This window comes from Chironomus tepperi, unplaced genomic scaffold, assembly GCF_022539635.2.
Source record: "Chironomus tepperi strain 1889 unplaced genomic scaffold, CSIRO-AGI_Ctep_v1 contig_29, whole genome shotgun sequence".
Taxonomy (NCBI): Eukaryota; Metazoa; Arthropoda; class Insecta; order Diptera; family Chironomidae; genus Chironomus; species Chironomus tepperi.
The window spans coordinates 38,292-61,542 of NW_027226151.1; the positions used below are offsets into that span (position 1 = coordinate 38,292).

General features: G+C 32.6%; 2 protein-coding genes across 2 annotated transcripts; both read left to right on the forward strand.

Moving 5' to 3' along the window:
- Positions 1-8,303: 8,303 nt before the first annotated feature.
- LOC139093684 (dynamin-1-like protein) lies at positions 8,304-9,609 on the forward strand. Its single transcript, XM_070644487.1, has 3 exons — positions 8,304-8,432; positions 8,541-8,894; positions 8,953-9,609. The coding sequence occupies exons 1-3, from the start codon at positions 8,325-8,327 to the stop codon at positions 9,478-9,480; spliced, it is 990 nt and encodes a 329-aa protein (XP_070500588.1). The 5' UTR covers positions 8,304-8,324; the 3' UTR covers positions 9,481-9,609.
- A 603-nt stretch (positions 9,610-10,212) lies between these two features.
- On the forward strand, positions 10,213-11,318 carry LOC139093695 (dynamin-1-like protein). The gene has a single exon (XM_070644499.1). The coding sequence runs from the start codon at positions 10,238-10,240 to the stop codon at positions 11,186-11,188; it is 951 nt and encodes a 316-aa protein (XP_070500600.1). The 5' UTR covers positions 10,213-10,237; the 3' UTR covers positions 11,189-11,318.
- Positions 11,319-23,251: the final 11,933 nt, after the last annotated feature.

Genomic DNA, 23,251 nt, shown 5'->3' on the forward strand with positions numbered 1-23,251 from the left:
CAGACAGATCAATTTGAATCTACAGACAGATCGTTTGAATCTACAGGCAGATCATTTGAATCTACAATGTATATTCTCTTTAAACAAAAAACCTCACAAGATGCAAATTAAAAAGATTTTTTTCTCACACAAGAATACACCAGAAATGTTCAAAATTCCTTTCCGCTTCTTAATCAAAAAAGAAAAGCAAAACCAAAATACTTAAAAGTGAAGAGAAGAAAAAAAACGCATAGAGTATTAAAATATCATCGTATTAATTTCACTGAAATCCCACTAAATAAACATACTCTACACACGTAATAAATACATGAGATGAGGGGAGAATGAAATAGGAAAAAAGAAGTAAAAAAAACTCAATAAAATTTACGACCTAAGCACATGGAGAGATGAGAAAAAGCAAACGAAAAATGTGAAAAGTGAGGATAAACATAATTGACCAAAAGTGAAGAAATGAAAATGTAATTTAAATAAAGAAAAAAAAAGTCGATGAAGATTCAAAGTAAGGAAAATTATTATTTTTATAGCACTTAATGTCTTCCGGTCGATTTTGCAAGTGCGCGTCCAGAAAAAAAAAGCTTAATTAATTTACAATTTATAAATCTTTATTTCACAAGCTTCACCATTGCCATTTGTCTATGGGATTTATGAATCAAAGGAGAAATGAATATTTCACATATAGCGGATTAAATAATTAACGAATTAATTAATAACATTAATTTTTCTGGCAAATATCAAGTGCCATTATTTCTCGATTAAATTACAATGTGTTGCTTTAGGTTTTTTGCAGAAATTTGTGAGAATGGCAGACGGTTTAATTAGAGAAATGGGAATTGAAATTGTCAACTTAAAGTAGAACGCAGATTCGAGTGATTTGTAATCTTGATTAAATGTCATACAATGTTGTTCATTGGGTGTGCCAACAAATAATAATATTTACATAATAAAGGCTAATTAAGGGATAGCAATTTGAGCAGACTTTATGAATAGAAATGATACAAAAATGCGATTTTTTGAAGGTTAGCAATTTTTTAGTTCTTAATTAGCTTAAAAAATTGCATGAATTTAAAAAAAAAAATTAATAATTGTCATTTATTAATTACTTACTGTTATGATAATGCTTCTAATTTGAGATTTAAGAGCCAAGATTTAATTTGAAAACTTGTCAGATTATAGCATAAGGCCTCAGTTTTCAATACTTATTTTAATATCAAACTTCATAATTACCTACTTACTAATTTTCTTCGACGGCCCTAGAGATCAACAGTGATTCATGACCTCCCTCAGATGTCGCATAAAGCTAGTTTTATCGCCGGCTTCCGCCAACCAAACTTAATGATTATAACCACCCAGAAAAGCTGACAAATTTTTAAAGTGTAATTTGAATATTTTCTACCAATTAGAGCTTGTCCACTTCATATTTTGTTTGAAAAAGTTAGTTAAAGTAGACTTGACCAGAGTTGGCAGTACTATGAGCGTCCGAATATTGCAGATTGCAAGGACTTTAGTACGTCATAAGACCTGATAGGGTACATGTGCAAGATCGCAAACAAAAATATCCAGATACTTGCATGTCCTTGTACTATTAACATTGTGTATCTCATTATATGTGAAAAACCGCAAAACTGCACCCTGCACACGAACCGAGTTTAGTAACTAGACCAGTGAAGATGAAAAAGATTGTCGAAAATTAGACATGACTTCGGATTGAACCTGAAACTTTTGGTACTGCATTTAAATCAAGTTACATCCCCACTCAAATAATTCATCGAATCTGCATATTGTAGTACAAAATATTAAACCAAACTAGTAAATAATAGAATTAAACTGTATAAAACTTCAAATAAAAAAATCGCAATACTTCCTGTAAATTCTAGGACAATTCTTTGATCTCTGTGCAGTTTAAATATTTCATCAGAAAAACACCTGCAAAAGTCCACAAATTAAGTGTAAATTAGTCTAAACAATAATTTTTTTTCTCTGAATTATATCCAATAATAATACTTCCCTTAAAAATAGCCGACTGCCACTCACGCAAAAATTCACACATAATTATCATTATTTTATTAAAATTACTTACTTCCTGCATTCTGAATTATTATTTTAAATAAAAATTTTTCGTCTTTTTTCTTGAAAAGAAGCTCTGCTGGTTTATATTTGCCAAATTATTAAGTTAATATTCATATTACTGTTAATATTACCACAGTACTTGCTACATTTGCAATCATCCTGCTGTTTTATTTAACAAAGAAATGAAAACTTTTTCTGCTTCTCATCCAAAAAAATATAGAAATGAAAATGAAATTTAGTTAGTTTAACATAAACTGCTTCCTAGAACTTAGTTAGGTTAGCTGTTATTATGATTATTATCCCAATTATTTCGCATGAAATGTTGTACTATAAAAATGGAATAAAACTTCTTGAATATGAAAATGGGAATGGAAATGCCATGTTGTGCTAACTTAAAGTGAAGTAAATGATTTTTAAGAATATTTTATTATATTAGATAGTTTCTACTGTTTTTATGGTATAAGTACTGATTGATTTGAATGTGAGGTATGTGAAGATTGGAACTGATGTTTGGATAGTTTGAAGGCATTTGATTAGTTTCTAAAAAATTTAGAAATCATGCAATAAATAGCTTCAATTAAAAGATTTATTACTAAGATTCGTTCAAAATTGCAGGCCTGCAGACCAGAAACGTAGACCTGCAGCCTTGAACAAGCAATAAAGTACAGTCCAAACTACAGGTCTGTGTTTCAAAAATGCCGGGCTGCATTTCTAAGAAGAACCCTATTTATTATTAATCGAAAGCAAGACCATGAAGTCGCTAGTGAACCGCAACGTCGCCGTGTTGACGACAAGACCTGAGGCTGCCATGACAAATACTAACAGCTCATGGTAATACATTTATGTTCGGGAATTATTCATAAACGGCACAATTTAGTGGAGCGTATTTCTTGCCTCAAAAATTGGTCGAAATCATCCGTCGGGGCTATTTAACGTCTTATCGATACTGTTCATGGCCACCTACCCAGCTAAGACATCGTAAAATAATCAAGCCTAAAACATCAGATCAATCTATGTCTCAGCAACTAGTTCAAACCTTGATCAAGTTAATGTCTTTTTCATGTGAATAAAACTTAAACAATCCTATAGGATCAAAGATAGTAAATCTAATCTGAAACAGGATGAGGTTTAGAATCTGTTTCTTGTTTCCGTTTCATTCACACAGTCAAATTAAAATAAATAATGAAAAAAAAATCTAATAAGGAAAAGCTTTAAAATATAAATTTAACGAAAATAAATTAAATGAGACATAGTCCAGATTCAGGTATCGTCAAGTGAATGTTTAACAGATTTAATTTGAGATTTGGAGATTGAACTTTGGATAGAGTCAGCACATGAATTACGTAATTTGGATTAAATCTTGAACTTTAAAGAAAGGTTGATCATTTTTCATTCTTGTTTTGTTAGGCAAGTCTGCGACGGACACACGGCGTATAAATTTGCCGAAAATCGAGGATCAGGCCAGTCAAACTTTGATCTCTGGCCAGCAAGAGTCTGATCACTTGCTGGTCCCAAACCAGATTCGAATTTTCAATCAAGAACAATTTCGACCTAAAAACCTTCAAAAAACTGATTCAAAGCATCACTTCCAACCTTCAACCCTCACATAAAAAAGCTGAAAAAAGCTATAATTTATATGTATTTTAATTGTTAATCCATATGTAGAAATTAAAAAATAATTTAAAATACCAACAAAATGCCCTAATTAATTATTATGACATTATTATCATCATTATGAACATTAATTATTAATAATGTGAAACCAATTTATTAATGAGAAAATTTTTTAGAATAAATTAAACGAGGACAAACATTTAAACGTGTAAGTAAATAATGCATGATATTGCATTACGGATGAAATCAAAAAGTATAAGTTGAAATTTATTAATTACACGAGGACAAAAATGATTACAAAGTAATGAAATAAAATAAAATTATTCAATAATTACAAAAAATTTTGTGGATTTTCTTGAAATTTTTGATGTTTTTTTAGGTTTTACAGGTATTTGGCTAGCCCAGGGATAGTTTGCTGTGGACATTTTTGACCAGCCCATCTCCACTACTTTGTAAAACTCAGAACTTCCTCTCTTCCCCATTTTAATCACGAACAAAATTAGGAAAACTTATGAAAAGCCAAAAAAATTCCAAAAAATCTTTTGAATCATAAAAATCAATTTTTCAGTCAATTTAACACCTAATAGCCTCACATTTCCAAATGGCTATTCAACCAACCGCCGAAAATTACGTCAATTCATCGAATTAATGACATTTCATCTTCCAGCTTCCACCTACACCCCTCTCAGGAACATCAAACGAGAATAATAACAGTAAGTAACCACATTAATTCTCACCCCGAAAGCTATAAACTGTTGATTTATTCTTCTTTTTTGGCATAAATTACCCATAATTTTGCGTTCACTTCCATTGCACATTGATTTTCATTTAGAGAAAACGTTTTGCCTCATAAATTGAATGAATTTATATTTTACCACATGAGCATTTAGACGGGGAGAGAGCAAATGACGAAACACAGTTTAAGTTAAGTGACAAAAGACATTCATGTACAAAAAAAATAATTTTTTTTTTTTGCCTTCACATTTTACGTCAACGCTCTATTGACATTTTTGCCGTTGCACATATTATCGTGATTACGATAATAATGATGAAAACAGTCAATAGATGTGGAGTAGCTTTTAAAATATTTTCCAATACATTTCACAGCTCGAGTACTTGTGTGAATATTGCATGAATTTTTTGTGACGTTCTAGTCAGACCTTCTACGTCGACTCAGATATTGTACGACGTCATATAATATTTAAGTCGACTTCGAGCACAGAGCAGCTAGAACCCTCTCTGTACACCACAATATAGTCGCTAGCGAGGCGCTACGTCATGTTAACGGCGAGACATGAAAGTGCCCAGACAGCGAAAAATTAAATTCATGACATCTTGATGTTTGAGATCATTTCCATAAGCTTCTTCGCTTACTTACTTCTTTGACGAGGGAACAAAAAGCTCAATTGAAGAAAATTTACTGGCTTACTTACTGTAATGTCGTATGGTTCCAAATCGGTAAGACTTTATATAATGATTGATATACCGATTACTAGTAGGAATCGAACCGATGTAGTCACAAAAGAGTGATATTCGGTCTGTTGTCTAATCACACGACCACAGGGGCCTTATTCTAGCCCTGGCAAATTACCCTATAATTGATTAAATACCCCATATTCCACTCTGTTCAGACACCAAATTCACAAATCTATTCCATGCCATCAGCATAACTCCCAACAAATATCATAAAATTCTACACACTTTGCTTCAACCTTACTCACTCATAAGTGCCAATGATGATTATATATACATGTCATTGTCGCACAATATTTGCCACATGAATGGAGATTTAAACTTAGGGCATTAACAATGCTTTATATCAAGCATGCAGTCAGTAAATGATGAAAGACTGCATTCCATAGCATAAATAAATTCCCGTCTATCGTCTCGACTAAATGGATGGAGAGTGCGAAAAAAAATATAATTTCTATCTTATTTATTGATTTTTGTTGTGCCAACATTTTTAGACGACAAATCTCATTCCGAATCGGAGTTATTGATGCAAGGGATGTAAATTTTGATTTTAGAAATTGTGAGAATTTTGTGAGTCTTGCTTAACTTCATAAAATCCAAAAACTCATAAAAATTCCCTTAAAATACTTAAAATTCATCACACCTTGAGCATCCATAAAATGTAAGAAAAAGCAGAACGAATAAAAATTCAGTCAACACTCACTCAGTAGTCAGTAAATGAATAATAAAAGTATGACTACGACGACGATGGATGTATAGATGAATGAATGGAAATAGAAAAAACCGTCGTGTGCATCAGGTAGATGATATGCAATGTTCATGTTGTAATTTTCACCCAACTATGTATGCTGCATGCATGTCTCACATTTACAGCCACCTCTTTTTTTTAGTGAATGAAATCATAAGCGGAAAAATTGGCTTAAGACACCTTTTTTGTTCACATTTGAGGCAGCGTCAGCATTTGAATAAAAAAACAGCGCAATTTAAAATAAGGGGAAGTGAGCATTATAAGAGCTTTATTTGCATTAAATATGAATCTTTATCTCGACAAGTGTGAATTTTATTACATTTGATTGAATAACTGTGTGGTCTTTTGTTAAATAAATGGATGTGTGGTCTTTTGTTAAATAAATGGATGGAACTGATGAATATGAGTATGGTGGATATAAAAGATTATGGTATAAATTGAATTTAATTTGAGGAATTACAAAATCATAATGTGTTGTGAGACGTGAGATAATAGCTTAAAAACATGGGTTACGACAGCAAATTAGCGTGTACTAGTGTAATAGCTAGCTATAGGGTGTATTGAGGATTCATAGGAAGGGGATCTTGCAGGTCAATACCATCCACTTCTGTTTCAAAAGGCATTATTCAATTAGCTTACGTTTTTTGAGTCTGGAGACAAAAAGCTCAACTTCTACGCCTGCCTCTGACTACACTCCTGTACTAGCTGTTTGAGTAGCCTCAATCAACGAGTAATCATGGCCAATACCGGTAATATTCATCCATATCCACTCAATTTTAAGAATTCTCCATTAAACCCCAAATATACAAAGAAATTCAAATCAAAAAACTATGCACAACTTTAACCATTAATGAATCTTCAAAAACTTCATAGATTTTCCAATTCCTATTCAGCATAGCAGCACCGAAAGTGCAATGAATAAAACAAAAATTCCTTTCCACTTCTTCATCTTCAAAAATGCCCTAAATGAATGAATATACAGAATAAGAGACTGAGGGATGCACAGGATTGAGTGAAGAAATGCAAGTAGCAAGTCTTCACCTAGTCTGAAACGATTAAATGTTTATACGTATAAATTTTTTTTTTTTTTGGTGTTTGCTGCTTTGTGGATTTTGTGGCAATATCTCCTCTTCTCATAGATTAATAAATCATGAGCAATGAAATTTATTTGCTGTTATGTGAGGATGAAAGTGTTGGTGCATAGCTGAGAAAATAACTGAGGATGTTTGCTACGGAATTGCCTTGAATAATTAAAATTTTGTGAAATTAAAAATTAATTTATTCTTTTATCTTAGTTGTCTCTATTTTAACAATTTTTAGTTTTGTATGTGTGTGTGGATGTGTTGTTGAAACAGAACAGAGACATGCATTTATTCATTTTTGGAGTTAGAATTTGAGGATCCTTGAGTGGAATTAGTCCGAAATAAAGAACTAACAGGTTAAGGCATAAGTGGTCTGAATGGAAGTATGTTGGTCTTACGTGCCGTAGGTCCTGGGTTCAATCCCAGGGTATGAGTCATTTCTGAGGCCTGTTTTCCATTTCACGGTTCCTTGGTTCTTGTGTTGAATGCAGTTTTGATGTTTTTGGCAGATAATCTCTAACAAGCAAAGTCCCTGCGATGTGCAGTGCTTGCAAGAGTTTCTGATCTCACAATAAACTGTAGTTTAAAATAGATATGGTAGAAAAGATTATAAATCAGTTCACAAGAGTGATTCCCCCAAATATTTATAACATTATAAAATGGCCTGATTACTAATCAAGTAGTTTGATTTTTTATCAGCGTATCAAATGATTCATTTTAATGGGTAAAACTAAGTACCGAGCAGTTCAAATTAAAACGGTTTTAAAGTCTTCGTTAAAGCTCTGTCAGGGAGGTAACTTCATTTAAGGTGGTGAATTTGTAAGGACTTCGATAAGGGTCCATCTTAAATCTTCCAGACAACACCATAGCAATGTCGAGATGGCTCCATCTAAAATGCTTAACTAAAGAACCCCAAATGAAGCAGTGACAGAACTTAATTGATTTGTGCTACCCAGAATAATCACTTTCAAATTTCACTGATTAAATAATATCAATGAATAAGAAGTATTTCAGCATTTCCGTAAAGGTTTTTATCATATCACTTAACTCTGCTATAATTTTCAATCTATATCCGAATTGTTATCAGATTTCATTTCCTCAGTGCAATAAATAAATTAAGTGATTTCCCAGAAATTTATCTTATCGAAAGTTATAAGATAGTGCTATCACATTCAAATCGACCCGCCTTAAATTCTAAAGCATATAAAGGCAGTGCTAATTTTTATCAGTTAAACTGTTCTAGTTGAACTGTGAGGTTGTGAAGAATATAAGTCAAATATCGAATATAAGTATCTATTTAAGTGAAATTGCATGCTATGGATTCCTTAAAAGTGCCTGATATGATGACCAACTTAATTGTTGCCATCAATAAGATTCAAGATATTTTCAACACATTAAAAATACAGAATTCTATTAAATTACCACAGATTGTGATGCTTGGTGCCCAGGTAAATATTATTTCAAGACATGATCTTAGTTCCTTCCTCAAAAAAGCCCAAAAATCTCAAAAAAAAGCCAATAATTCATAAATAACAAACAAAATTTTAACTTTTCAGAGTTCAGGCAAAAGCTCAGTTTTGGAATCAATTGTTCATCGACCATTTTTACCTCGTGGATCAGGTATTGTCACTCGATGTCCACTCGTCCTCCAGCTTATAGATTATAAAGTAAATGGCATGAAATATCGCGATGATGAAAATGATTCTACAAAATTTCAAGAATGGGGTGAATTCCTGCACATGCCAGACAACAAGTTCACGGATTTTGAAGAAATTCGAAAGGAAATTGAAAGACGAACAGACGAACTTGCTGGAAGTAATAAAGGAATTTGTCATGAGCCAATCAATTTAAAGATTTATTCGCCGAATGTTGTGACATTGACACTTGTGGATTTGCCTGGTATTACTAAGGTAAAGACACTCATGGTTCAACTTTAGGACAAACTAATTCCTTAATATTTTTCAACAGATTCCTGTTGGTGATCAACCTGCTGATATTGAAGCTCAAATTAAAAAGCTAATAATGCAATACATCAAAAATCCAAATTCAATCATTTTGAGTGTCAGTGCTGCAAATGCTGATCTAGCAACAAGTGAAAGTATCAAGTACGCAAAGCTAGTCGATCCTCAAGGTATACGAACACTTTCAGTACTGACAAAATTAGACTTAATGGACAAAGGAACAAATGCATATGATATGTTAGCTGGCAAGGTTATACCAGTGAAGCTAGGAACTATAGGAACCATAAATCGATCACAACAAGATATTAACGATCTAAAATCAATTGATCAGCAAGTTGTGGATGAAAGAGAATTTTTCGATACTTATTACAAAGATATTGCACACCAAAACGGAGTCGCGTATCTATCAAAACTAGGGGTGTCGATTATTTGGGTTTTCAGGATTTGTACAAATCCCAAATACCCAAATCCCAGGACCCCAAGTACTTGTACAAATCCCAAATCCCCAATAAGAACAAAATATCATTATGAATAGGCGTATTTTCTGGGATTTTAGGCCAACGCATCTAGATGCAAGTCAAATTTTAACCATATATTGTTATTTACTATTGTAAATCTTGTTTAAAATCCCTAAAACTGCGATTTTTCACTTGATTGAATTTTCTCAAATGGGTTATAAAACTCTCGAAAAACTCTCTTTATCTTGATTTTTTTTAATTGCAAAATATGGCAATTTTGGCCAAAATTTTCTTAAAAATTTCAAAAATCCTGGAAAGTTATGGCTTTTCACCTCAAATTTCTTTTATCAAGGTGAAAATTTATGGAAAATTGTAATTTTTGACAGGATTTTCCTACATTAAATTGAAAAAGTCTCGTAAATGGAATTTTCACTATGATATACTTAAAATTAACCAAAAAAAATTTTCATATATAATAAAAATGCATTTTTAACTACGGGTCGGCAAAAAAATGCCGATCTGTAGTTTTTTTGGCCAACCCTAAATTTTTCTTATCAAATATTTATGAAAATTGATGAAAATATTAATGAATAATAAAATTTTGAAGAACTAAAAAAATAATAATATGAAAAAATATAATAATATAGGAAAAATTCTATTTTATTAAGATTTGTACAAGTACTTGGGTCCAAAACCCAAGTACTTGGGGTACCCCAAATCCTTACAAAATACCCCAAATCCCAAATACTTGGGATTTGTAATCGACACCCCTAATCTAAACGTCTGAGTCAACTGCTTATGGATCACATTCATAAATGCCTTCCAGATTTAAAAATGGAAGTTGATGAAAGTTTAGATGAATATAAAAAGACTTTCGAGGCATGCGGGGAAGTTATAAAGGATAAAAATTTATTCATCATGACAATCGTCACTAAAATAATGCAAAGCATGTCTGATCTAATCAATGGCTTAATTTTAAAGAAGTATGAAGATACAAAGTCATTAATTGGTGGACCAAAAATTCGCAAAATCTTTGATGAATCATTTACCGCCGTTTTAAAGAATGTAAAGCCAGACCGAACTCCTTCGGATATTTTCCTATATCTTTTAAATCATGGAGGTCCAAGACCATCAGTTTTTGCATCCGAAAGTGTCTTTGAAAAACTCGTCAATAGCGAAATTGAAAAGTTACGAGTACCGTCAATTGAATGTGTTCATAACACCCACGATGAAATTAAAAAAGTAATTGCTAACGTAGTTCAAGGTCAGCAGGAATTTAATCGATATCCAATTATGGGAAAGAAGGTTAATTTCCATTTGAAGAAATTCCTTGAAGATCGACTGCCTATAGCGAAGGAACTAGTAAACGAGTTGATTAATGTTGAGCTGTCATCAATTAATACAAATCATCCAGACTTCTCAATTGAAAATGCTCTGAAGATTGAAAATAATCTATTAAAAAATGCCAAAATAGCAAGCTCGTTCATGAATATTAAGACGGAAAGCAATGCTGAAGTTTTGTTTAATTTAATCGGAAATTACTTCCCAATTGTCAAAAAAACTATCCAAGATCAGGTTCCAAAAATTATTATGTACAAAATTATAAATTATATGAAGAGTGAAAATGTCCAAAATGAGCTATTAAACAATTTATTGAATGAAAATGAAGTCAATCTGCTGCAAGAATCCGAAGAGAATGAGCATCAACGTGAGTATGCTAAAGCTATGATGCAGGCATTATTAGTTGCACAAGAAGCAATCGAGGAAATCAAAATGGGAGTTTAAGGTTGGATTTTCGTTCTTTTGGGAATTACTTTTAATGACTAAAGACCACAAGTGTCTGAATTAGGCATAATTTTTATTATACTTTAAAGCAGTTTTTGATTAAATTCTAAGAAATACAAGTGTGACGTGCTCAACCGCAACTTATCATAAACACTGATTAAAGAATAAGAGTTGTAATTATCGCAATTTACAATCATTTTATAATATATGTAAGGTAATAAATATTAGATATGAGTTGTTGGAATAATAAAGCAATAAAATATATTCAAGTTTTATAAAGTTTTAGATTTTTGGAGTTTAATTCAAAAAGTGTCAATTCTTTGGCGCAAGTCTAAAGCTCTAAATGGAATCGAATACTGTATTTAAACAGTAATGTCGTCTTCATACAAAATACGAATCAAAGCATCAAATCCATGGTAGAGTCAGATTTTTAACCCGAACCTAAAAGAAGCTAATCATAAGTATACTCACGAAATTGAGCATGCCTGACTATAAATAATGAATATACTCATGAACACGATCATTGAAGTGAGTATACTCTTTGTGTATTAGAGTAAGAAGATCACTCTATTGCATCCAAAATCCTAATCGACCATGAGACATAAACTCACAAAAACCGAAGATCATAGTATCTAGTTCAATGATGGGCATCCTTTGAGTAGCCTGTGTTTCCAAAAATTCTTGGAATTACAATGAACTGTGTGTTGTGTGAGGTTTCAGTTCAGTCTTACCACCAAGTTGTACCGTGAAAAATAAAAGGTTCCGACCACTGATCTAGTCACACCATAAAATCTACCCAAATTCTCTACAAGAGCAAAATAATTCTTTTCTCAAAAAGACTTTCAACAGAAGCTAAAAATTCATATCTTCTACTTTTACAAATATATTTGTCTTTGTTACTTCTCCACTCCGACACAAAATTTCCAAATTATTGCCATTGTTTTCCAAAAGATTCTTGTTGTTGGACACAAAAAAATGCAATAAAAATTTTTTCTTTTCGACAATAAATTTTTGTCAACAATTTTTTACTTTTTTTTCGAACGATAATAAATATTTGTCGTGATGCTATTGAAAGTTTAATGTCCTCATGGTTTATGGCAATAAAATTTAGTAGATGATAAATTTTTAATTTATATTATTATGTTGAGATTAGATTGAGGAGGTGTTGGGCATTATGTTTGAGACATAAAATGCAACAGTTGTGGGATGGAGTGATACTTAAAAATACTTTTCTTACTCCCGGCCCTACAGATCAATTGTGAGGCATTGTATACCTCAGATGATGCTTGTCTGCTCTATCGTTGACTTCCGTCTGCCAATTTCTAATACCAAGTGCAATACTGTCTCTATTAGTATGCTCTTTCAAAGTAAATTCAAGTACAGGGTATATCAATGCAACGTACCTAACCACAATTTGAATGTCATGAATCATACAAACCGAGTTGGTGTGACTAGAACAGCAAATAAGCACCCGAATCCAACTTAACTTTCTCTGGGATCGAACCCGGGACTTTTGAGTCGATTGCCCGACTTCCTAACCAACTTGATCATTGTCGCTTTTTCGCTGCTTCGAGACCGTGACCAAGACTACCCATTCTTAAGACAGCGACCAAAACTTCGAAAAATTCGTCAAAATCTCGACGTCGGGAAGCTTTACTTCCAAATCCGAATCTCATTTCAGAGCATCAAACATTTTTCATTCAAAATTACATTAAATTATAAATCTCTCAATATCCATTAATAATCAATTTCCCAATCAAAATTACCTAACCTGAAAATCATATTTAATTTAAAATCCTATCAAAATCCGTTACACAACTCCCCCAATCACTTTAAAATTCAAATCAGTAACTTGAATATTCTTAAGCAAAATTTTCACAACAAGCCATTCAAAATTTCATTTCTTATTTATTTCCCATAGCTTAAAAAAAAGAGTAGTAAGAATATTCAACAACATCAAATTCCATCATCTCATGCTCACATGTACATGGAAGGCATACACACAATATCACACATGAGGAAGTGAAATGGAGAGAAAATGAAATGATTTTCATGTGCAAAATAATTTTAATGGAATGTTTAATAATAAATGACATGAATATAAATAAATACAATTTCTACTAAAATTTTAGTTTGTTGCCTTGAAAGTGGTTATTGCTGTTTTTCTGTTACGTAGACGTAGATGGGAGGATATATGCATCCGCATGACAAAATTGTTTTGAATTATTAATTGTTGAAAATAGCAATAGGGACATCTCAAAATTTTACTAAATTGCCTTTAACATACACAACATAGATGTGTATATAGTCATAGATACTTACAAATTTATTAAGATATCCTTTTGATTAGTCATTCCATTTAAGAAAACGTTGGCTTGAGTTACATGTCTCATTGCTCATCTGTGGTATATATACAAGATGATAGTACAGATGGGGTGATGATTTTCGCACTCTAATGATGTTGATGGTGACCAATTTTGTTGTTATGTCACAACTTACATGAATTACACAAACCAATAAAACCATTGAATGTCTGACTTGATGTTGTTGATTGAGGGTTTTTTTTTGGGGGCAGAGATGTTACAACAGATGTTGAACATTGTTTAAGACTGAGACGTTGGTGGGGGATGTATTTGACTCCCAAAACAACTCGCTCTCCCCTAAATATGCCCCTGGTTTAAGAAGTGCTGGCTTAATTTCCGATATCAAGACAAGACTAAAGCTCTGAGCAGCAATATACCAAGAATGAATCAGAACTTTGAAGTTATGTGGGGTTTTACGTCTCTAAAATCAAAACCATTGTTTGCAGCTTCCCAATGCTTAGATTCTCCAAATCATTCCCATTCCAAGACCCCAATCTGCAAAAATCATTCAACAATTGAATCATTAGCCAAACAATATTCAATATCCTAATTTTCCGACTCCTTAAACACTCAAAAAAACATAAAGCAACAACTTTTAAAATGCTCATTCAAATCAAAATAATCATTAAAACATGACCACCGGCACCTTTTTATACCGCAAACAACCAGAAAAGAAGAAGAAAAAATTAAATATAAATGAAATGCGAAAAACAATAAAAATAAAAATAAAAATAATGAGGATAAAGAAAGGAAGGTACGAAAAAAAGTTTGAGGGAGGATACATTTTCATGTCAAAACCATAAACACTTAAACATGAAAACAATAACAGCAAGAGCAAAAATACGAGAGGGCAAAGGCAAATGATGTGATAGGGAAGGAGGAGAAAGACACAAAAAAAAAGTAAACGATTTGTGATAAGTGTTTGTTAGGTCTCGGCCTACATCAAACGCCCGTGCACACATAAAGACACGAAGAATGAAAATAAATGAGAAAAGAAGCTTAATGGCTTCACTTGACAACTTCTTAACATTAAGCATTAAACATTTAATCTTTCGTACAGATTGTATAAAGAGAATATTCTACCTTGACTGGATGGCACTTCACTTTTGCTTTTACGGGTTTTAATGTATTTTTATGCTGCTTTTTTTTGCAAGTAGAATTAATGGGAGTGGTTGTGGTTTAGCCTTGCTCTTTGTCTGTTTGTTTTACTCTTTATGCAGCATTTTTAAAGATTTGCATGAATTTAAAATAGGTTTTGAATCGGTTCAATCCAGTTTGACCTCAATTTGATTTATTTTGAACCAGTTCAATTCGTTTTGAACTCTGTTTGATTTATTTTGAACCGGTTCAATCCATTATGAACTCAACTTGATTTATTTTGACCAATCTATTAAATTTTGAACACAATTTGATCTATTTTGAACCGGTTCAATCCGTTATGAACTCAATTTAATCTATTTTGAACAGGTTCAATCCGCTTTGAACTCAATTTGATTTATTTTGAACCGGTTCAATCCGTTTTGAACTCAATTTGATTAATTTTGAACCGGTTCAATCCATTTTGAACTCTGTTTGATTTATTTGAACCAATCTTAAATTTTGAAAACAATTTGATTTATTTTGAACCGGTTCAATCCTGTTTGAACTCAATTTGATTTATTTTGAACCGGTTCAATCCGTTTTGAACTCAATTTGATTAATTTTGAACCACTTCATCGAAAATCTTCGTTTATCCAGCTTAAAAAACGCTTCTGTCATCTGCTGTCGTCAATTTCACACTTCCATCTCTTCAAATGCTCACTACAGAATCAAAGTCGTCATCATCATCACCCTTTTATGTTGATACTTGAGGAACATTTTTACGGTTAATTGTGTCATTAAAATTAATTGCATGAATGTTCGTATGTGAATTATTTTTACTTTGATTTTTAATCCTAAAATTTCTTATTTTTCTTAAACTTTCTCTCCCAATGAGTCATGAATGCATATTTTATACTTTAAATACATGCAAGATTTATTAGATTTTCTGCATCTTCATTAAATAATTTAAATTATGTGCATCGCATTCGACTAATCTTTTGCGATGTGATGTGATTTCTTTTCTTTTATTTATGCAACACAATGAGATGATTAAAGGAAGGAATGAGATTTTTGCTTGCGTGTAAATATTTAATTTAAACATACTTAAAGTGAGGAATTTTTGTGCACATACTGAAAATTCTTGGAGGTTTTATTGTTGTTTAGAGTTGGTTTGTTTACAGCTTGTTGTTGCAATTGAAGATTATTGGCTGTAAAAGTTGAAATTTTAAGCTATTTTTGGAAATTTGACGTTTTTTCAATCAATAGCTGGTTGTTAGATTGTAAAAAGTGTATAATCAAATATACAGTGACTTCCTCAAACTTTACAAGCAATATTCCGTAACTGACTGTCTTTCTGAACTATCCATAATAAACTGTTGATTCCAATAAGTTCAATTTATAACCCAAACTCCAAAAAATCATCAATAAATAACCCAAAATCTATGAAAAGTCTCTCGACAGTTAGAAAATCCACCAATAAATATTGTACAGACTAATTAAAACTTTTTTTTTTCTCGCTGATATTTTGTTCACACCTTTTCACCCATTGTTTTATAGACGTAGACAATAACAGCATAGACGCTTATTCCTTCTACTTTTTTCCTATAATTTTCTTTATAAACCCGCTAATAAATACACAATACAAAGATCTCATTTCAAATCGAGTGCCTTCTTTTTCATCATCATGAACTATTTTTATGGTTCATTTTACCTGCACGATGAATGAAAAAGAAGAAAATTAAAAGAATAGAGAAAGTTAAGGGCTAGACACTCAATGAAAATTGCGAATATTTTACGAATTTTTAACAAGTTGAAAAATTTTGTTCAGAAAAATTTTAGAAAATTGGACAATTTTCACATATTAATGTTTGAGTCCCGAGTTACCAAAAGGCTTCCATCGTTTGGCGTCCCTATGGCTGTCAAAAATAGACGGATTCCGTATAGTGTTAATAAAAGAGGGTTATAGGAGCCTTAAAAGCTCCGTGGTAGAGCCTTCTTCATTTGTGCCGTTCCAGAGTGTCTGAGCCTTGTATAGACGAGAAAAAGAAATTGGGCATAATGCCAAACGAATTTTTCCTGACTTTTTCAACTAGACTGTAGATGGTTTTAGATGAAAAGGTTTTGGTGATGCACTTTGGGGCTGAAGATTAGTCGACTAGTCTCATCAATGACTTAGAGTTCAAAAGCAATTATTACAAAACTGCGTGTAAGATTGAAGACAAAGATAGATACTTTATCGATTAAGGCATGGAATTTCCATGTTTTACTAAAAATAGCAGATTCAAATTGGCAGCCTAATTACTTCACTTTCGAAAGGAGCAGACTTGCATTAGTTAACATTATGTCTAGTTAAAAACTTGATATTTCTTAAATTTGCCATAATTGTCAAGTTAATTACAGGACGTACAGTCAAATAATCGCAACCTGTAGAACTCATCCATACAACTGTCTTGAATTTGTTAAAAATCCGACGAATGCATGGATAATCAAAAAATGCGCCTTATGTCCTCCCAACAGCATCAAATGCAATCCAATCCCTCTTGTATTTGTACATACATCTTCGACTTCTAATCACCACACGATGAAATAAAAATTGAAACCAGAAATTAAGCAAAGAATGTAAAGAATGAACTTAATTTATGAGGTTTACCGCTGTTTGTTGAATGGTGATTATTAAGCACACAGCAAATTCCTTCTTATTATTTGAAAGAAAATCCCGTCTAACCGACTCATGAACACGTCTGATTCACAAAATCTGTACAAAAAAAAGGCCAATTTACTCTGTGTGATTCTCATTCTGTCTATTTGAATGACTAAATAGAGGATATAAATTTGCTTACTGGCTATAGTCATAACAGTCAGTGGCATAATATTTTTTTCTATCTATATATTTCCATAAAAATCTTTTTAATTGAAAAATGGACCCTCGAGATATGCTTTGATATCGGTTTTGCGATAGTTCCTTTTATCAACTATTCAGCATGTACAATTTTTTTTTATTTCACTGTTGTGTTAGGTTTTTATATGCATTTTATTTCCATCCTTTACACAGCATTCTCTACTCTCTATATCTATCTACATCTGACTGACTGTATGAATGTCAAAAGGAATTTCGTTCTTTAAAAAAATATTTTTATTTCACAGACAAGGAATAAAAGAAAAATTATGTTTAACGAGAGTTTATAGAAGAATAAGGAAGCTTTATGGAATGATAACTTAATGGTCAATTTGTAAGAGGCGCATTTGGAGCTTACTTATATGTAGGAGCTCATTTCTCAAAGTCAGGGAACTCATATTTCCAAGCAGAGTTGGCAAAAGCCGTGTTTTTTCGTTTGCCAGTCAAACTTCCGTCGATGACCCCTTCCATAGACTACTGACTTTCGCCGATGGCCGCTTCCGAAAGATATCACTTTCCGCCAAAGGCTCATTTCGCAGGTTCCAATCTTCCGACGATGGCTCCTTTTTTAAATTCCCACCTTCCGACAATAACCCCTACCATAGGTTCCCGTCTTCCATAGGTTCCCGTCTTCCGAAGATAGTTTCTTTTGCAAATTCGTCCGCTTTTTAACAATAACCCCTACCACAGGTTCCCGTCTTCCCACGATGGCTCCTTCCACCATCTTCTGCAGATGGCCTTCTGATGTGCTTTTGCCGATATCGGCAAGCTTTTAAATAATTATTGGCTTTTTTAACAGAATTTTGTAAAATGTAATTAAAAGGTCCAAGAGCGGAAACCAATAGCCAGTCTCAAGGAGCAGGAGTCTATATTTACAGTTTCACTAGATCGAATAACAGATCCTTAAAGCCAAGCATCTAATAAATAATTCAGCCAGTAACTAGAATCACATCTTAAAGTTAGAAGATCCCTAATATGGAATATTAACGGAACACAACATCCGGTACATAAGAACTCACATCTCAAAGTCAGCAGATCCATAAAATGGAGAAAAATTGCAACCACAAAAACTTCCCATTCCTTGACAAAAACACAAAAATTTAAAAGAAATCTCTCTATAAGTAAATTGAAGTGCTTGAAGCATAAAGCAAGGAAGATACACAGATTATTATTATTTTTCTATCTGTTCCTTTCTTTTGATTATTTATGACACATAATTATGATGATATTCCTCATGAGAAAGAAAAAAAGGAAATTTTTCTTCTGTAATTTGACTAAAATGAGAAGGAAGACAAAAAAAAGTTGAAATGAAATTTCCCGAGTACATAAAAATAAAAGTTGGGGTTAAAAAAGCATGAAAGTGAAAGGAGGTAGATGAGAAATTACTTTGCAATTCAATGATGAAGCATAAAATGGTAAACGAAATTAGGTATTATCATCGTCAAGAGCATTTAACATAAAATTACATCAGAAAATGCGACAATCTTGTGAATGTTTCATGTTCACCTTTTTTTCCATAACTTCCCTTTGATGTTTTTTCGTTCCTTTTGAAGCCTTTCAATTGCGAAAAAAAAAATAATTTCACGTCTTGTTGAGCGCGTAAAAAAAAGAATTTCTGCACGTAATGCGTTGAATTTCCATAAGCAGGAAAAACACTCAACTCATCTTACATAAACGATATATGTGGTATATGATGTTGATGGTATTTATGCATGCAAAGCCGCTGTTGTTGAGGCTTTACACAAAATTAATTTTGAAAGTTGTCTCTTCAGGTGGTTCATGTTGTGTTTCTCTCCTCGGTTTCCTCATTTTGCTTATTGAAATATCGATTTTTTTTGTAACTGCGATAACATTTTTGTTTGGATGCACTGTAAGATCATAAACAATTTATGCGATGGAGCTTTTTTGGTAGTTGTCATAAAAATTTGTACACTAAGTTCCGTGGAAGGTTTTTTGAATAAATGTTTATTGTTTTTGTCAGATTGCCTACTCTCATCCATGTTTAGATCTGATATTGATATTAAGTCAAATTTCAGCACTTACTTACTTTGCTGTCCATCCCAATACTAAGTGCAATACTGTCTCTATTGACATTTTCCTTCCAAGAGTTCTTTGGTCGTAAACGAACTCTTTTATCATCTAAAAAGTTAGATTTTAAGACCAAATTTAACGAAGCTTCTGCAGATCATCTAATAACATGTCCAGCCCCTCGATGCCTGTTCATTTTGACTCGGTTTATAACATCATCCTAACAGGCAAAGAGCATGCTTTCATGGTACAGAAATACCATTGCGGTAGCTAGAGTTGACACAATTCTGCGTTGTTCCTATATTCATACTGATCTTTATTTCTCTTGAGTTCAGAAAATGACTCTAAGGAACCTCCTCTCAAAGACACCAATTGCATGTTAGTCTGCAGCAGTTAATTCCACGATGTTTTAACACAATTCTATCTTTTGTTGATTACCATGTGAATAGCCAGGTGTAACTTGATAGGTCAAAACTTCAGTATTCCTCTTTAAACAAAATTATCTTCGTCCATATTTCGATAATAATTTTAATATCTAACCTCAAAAATTTCCTAGAATTCAAACTGATTTATTTCAATTTTTCGATATTTTTTGGCGGTTGTTGAGGATACACCAAAACAGCGCTATTTGGACATTGTTGGTTTTATCAAGGACATAGGCATTTTGTAGAGAATTTGGGATGGTACAACAGATCATTGATCGCAGTGCAGTTGCTATAAGTAAACCCAACAATTCTATTCTATGATGCTTCTTAATTCATTCCATGCAATATTTACATTCCTTGAAGAGTAGCAACCTCTTCTAGATAAAGAGATAAGTTCCACATATCCAATCATTAATCACAATAAATGCACCTCAGTCAACATATTCCATACATCACTTCCCCAACTTTCCATTTCTCTCAAATGAATTTGCATTTTACATCACAATTGAAATTTTACGTTTTTCCCTCCCTCAAATTTTCTCATACATAGTTTTGAAAAATAGAGATAGAAAATCGAGTAAATTTTCAGCTCATGAAAATCTGCACAGCCACACACAAATGACAACAACAAGCATGCAATGGGTATCAAATTGAAATGCATTGTTGCTACTTTTTTTATGTTATAAAATTTGAAACAAATATTCATTAATTATGCAATGAGGTAGAAAAATAGAATAAATTTTTTTTGAGGTTGATTTTACTACAAATTTTATATCCCCTCACCTCAACTCGTACTCGATGTTTTATTGTTGCTGTCATTGCATATTTTAAAATCAGAGTTGGCAATCGGTTGTCCATTTTGTTGTCTTCTACAATCGGTAATCAACGACGATTGACGGCAGGTGGCAGGTGAAAACGACCACCGTTGACTTCCGCTGGTGCATGTGACAACCGACAATGTTGACCGCCGTAGGTGGCAGGTGACAATGACCACCGTTGACCGCCGCAGGTGACAGGTGACAACGACCACCGTTGACCGCCGCAGGTGACAGGTGACAACGACCACTGTTGACTACCGGTGATGATATTCGCGAATTGTCGTCAACCAATTGCCAACCCTGTTTAAAATTGAAATGAATTACCGTGAGAGACAATTGAAACAACAAACAAACTGAATGTACACGAGGAAGCGTTGAGATGAAGAGTGAAAATAAATGAGATAAATAAAATTCAATTTTTCATATCTACATAACCAGCATCAGCATTGCCAACAGTTTGCACATGAGAGAATACGAAAAATAATATAAATAAAAAAATCCTCGGCTATTTTACGTCGATCAAAAAGAAGTTAAAGGCATTTAATCTGTAGATGATGTAGGCGGACAATAGGATGATCATTATAAGCAATTGAAATCTTTCATGTTTTGTGGCTTTTGAGAGAATTTTTTTTGTTGTTTTAATCTGATTTGTCACATAATGAGATGTGGGATATAAATTAAATTTTTATTGTTGAACATATGGATTATTTGACTATGAACATTCTGTCTAGAGTCATTAAACAATTAGGAAATGATTATGAAGTTATTTGGCAATAAAGTTGATAGCTTAATTGAAATTAAGTTGGATTATCAAGAAATTAATTTAATGGTCGTAATTATTTTTTATTTTTATAAGAAAGTGTTGAATATTGAGAACAGTCTGGTTATTAATGGTGTTGAGACTACTTCATGCTTTTATACTACTTAACCCGATTAACAGCCGTATAATTTTTCAATAACTGCTGTTTTGCATTAACCGCATTTTAAGTTATAAACCGATTTTATGCTGTTAACGGTTAACCGCTATCCTAAACCCTACTCATGAGACTACTTCATGTGTACTTCCCGAACAACACAAGTCAGTAAATTGATCTTAAATCTGGGATTGAGTTGGCGTGACTCTGACATGGTGTTAAATTCACACTGCGTTCCGCAATCAGTTACGCCGACCTGAATCCGAATTTTTGATCACTTAACCGATTTGTGCTATTCGAGTATATGCTAAATTCCTCATATAAATCTGTTTGGGTCGTTTATTAAATGCATTATGCAATAATCCGTTTTTAGTCCCTACATCTGTTGTAATAACAAATCCTTAAATTATTGCAAAACTACAGACCCATCCTAAAAGCATAATAAGTGAACGAATCTTCAGTTAACAAAATAGTATATTCGAATATCCTTGAATCATTCATTATTCGAATGATCATTCATCACACACACACACACACATATATTAACTTTTCATCATTTAAATATTACGAAAAGTAAAAATCAACAATTATTATTGTCTGGTATGCTGACAACAGTCGCTGCTATTTTTGTGTAAAGTCTGACAAGTCTAGAGATGCAAAATAAAATGTCATCGAGTAAAATTGTTTTATTAATAACAGAAAAAGCAACAAAAATTGGAAAGTTTAAAATGTCATCTTTGATGATATTATGAAGAGTTTTTTGGCGCATATTTTATTAAGGATGTTGACTTTAAATGATGTTGCTAAAGATGCTGATCAGACATTTTGAATTTCGTTCAAACAATACAAGTCTTTCAATTGATCCGAAATGCAGCACCATGCCAGGATTATGCCGGACTGGGGCAAAAAAGACAAAACGGTTAGAAAATAAATGATCAGCACATAAAGCAGTGTTACTTAAGCTACGATCTCCGATGGGAATCTTGAATCAAAGCAATCCTTAAAATATGCAATATTTTTGGATTTTGGACTCAATTTTTCACCAAAATGAGGTCTTCATTACTAAAATAAGTATTTAAGACTCTTGCTTTCTGGAAAGTATTGCTACCACTGATCTACAGCAATACTTCAGCAGTATCATCACCCACCAAAATCAGCACAAACATTTCTCATCATCATTATTCGTTACTTTTTCCCTGTCTCATTTCATTGTCAAATTAAATTGGTCAGTGAATTTTTAATTTGACATCGCGAAATACGAGAAAAAAAATAAATCATGCAAATGTGCATATTCATGCATGAAAACAGACGCAGATGACAACGTGAAAAAAAAGATGAAAAATAATGAAAAGTTGTGAAAATTGAAAAAAAATATTACATTGTTCAACATTCGCACTACATCAGTCAATGTGTGTCAACAGCTTGGTGCAGCTGATAGTCCCACAAGTCGAGATGTGCAGGCATGAGGCAGCAAGAATTAATTAAAAATGAAAAATGTATAATTTTTTTTTATTTGTATCATCATGAGGCATTCCCTTA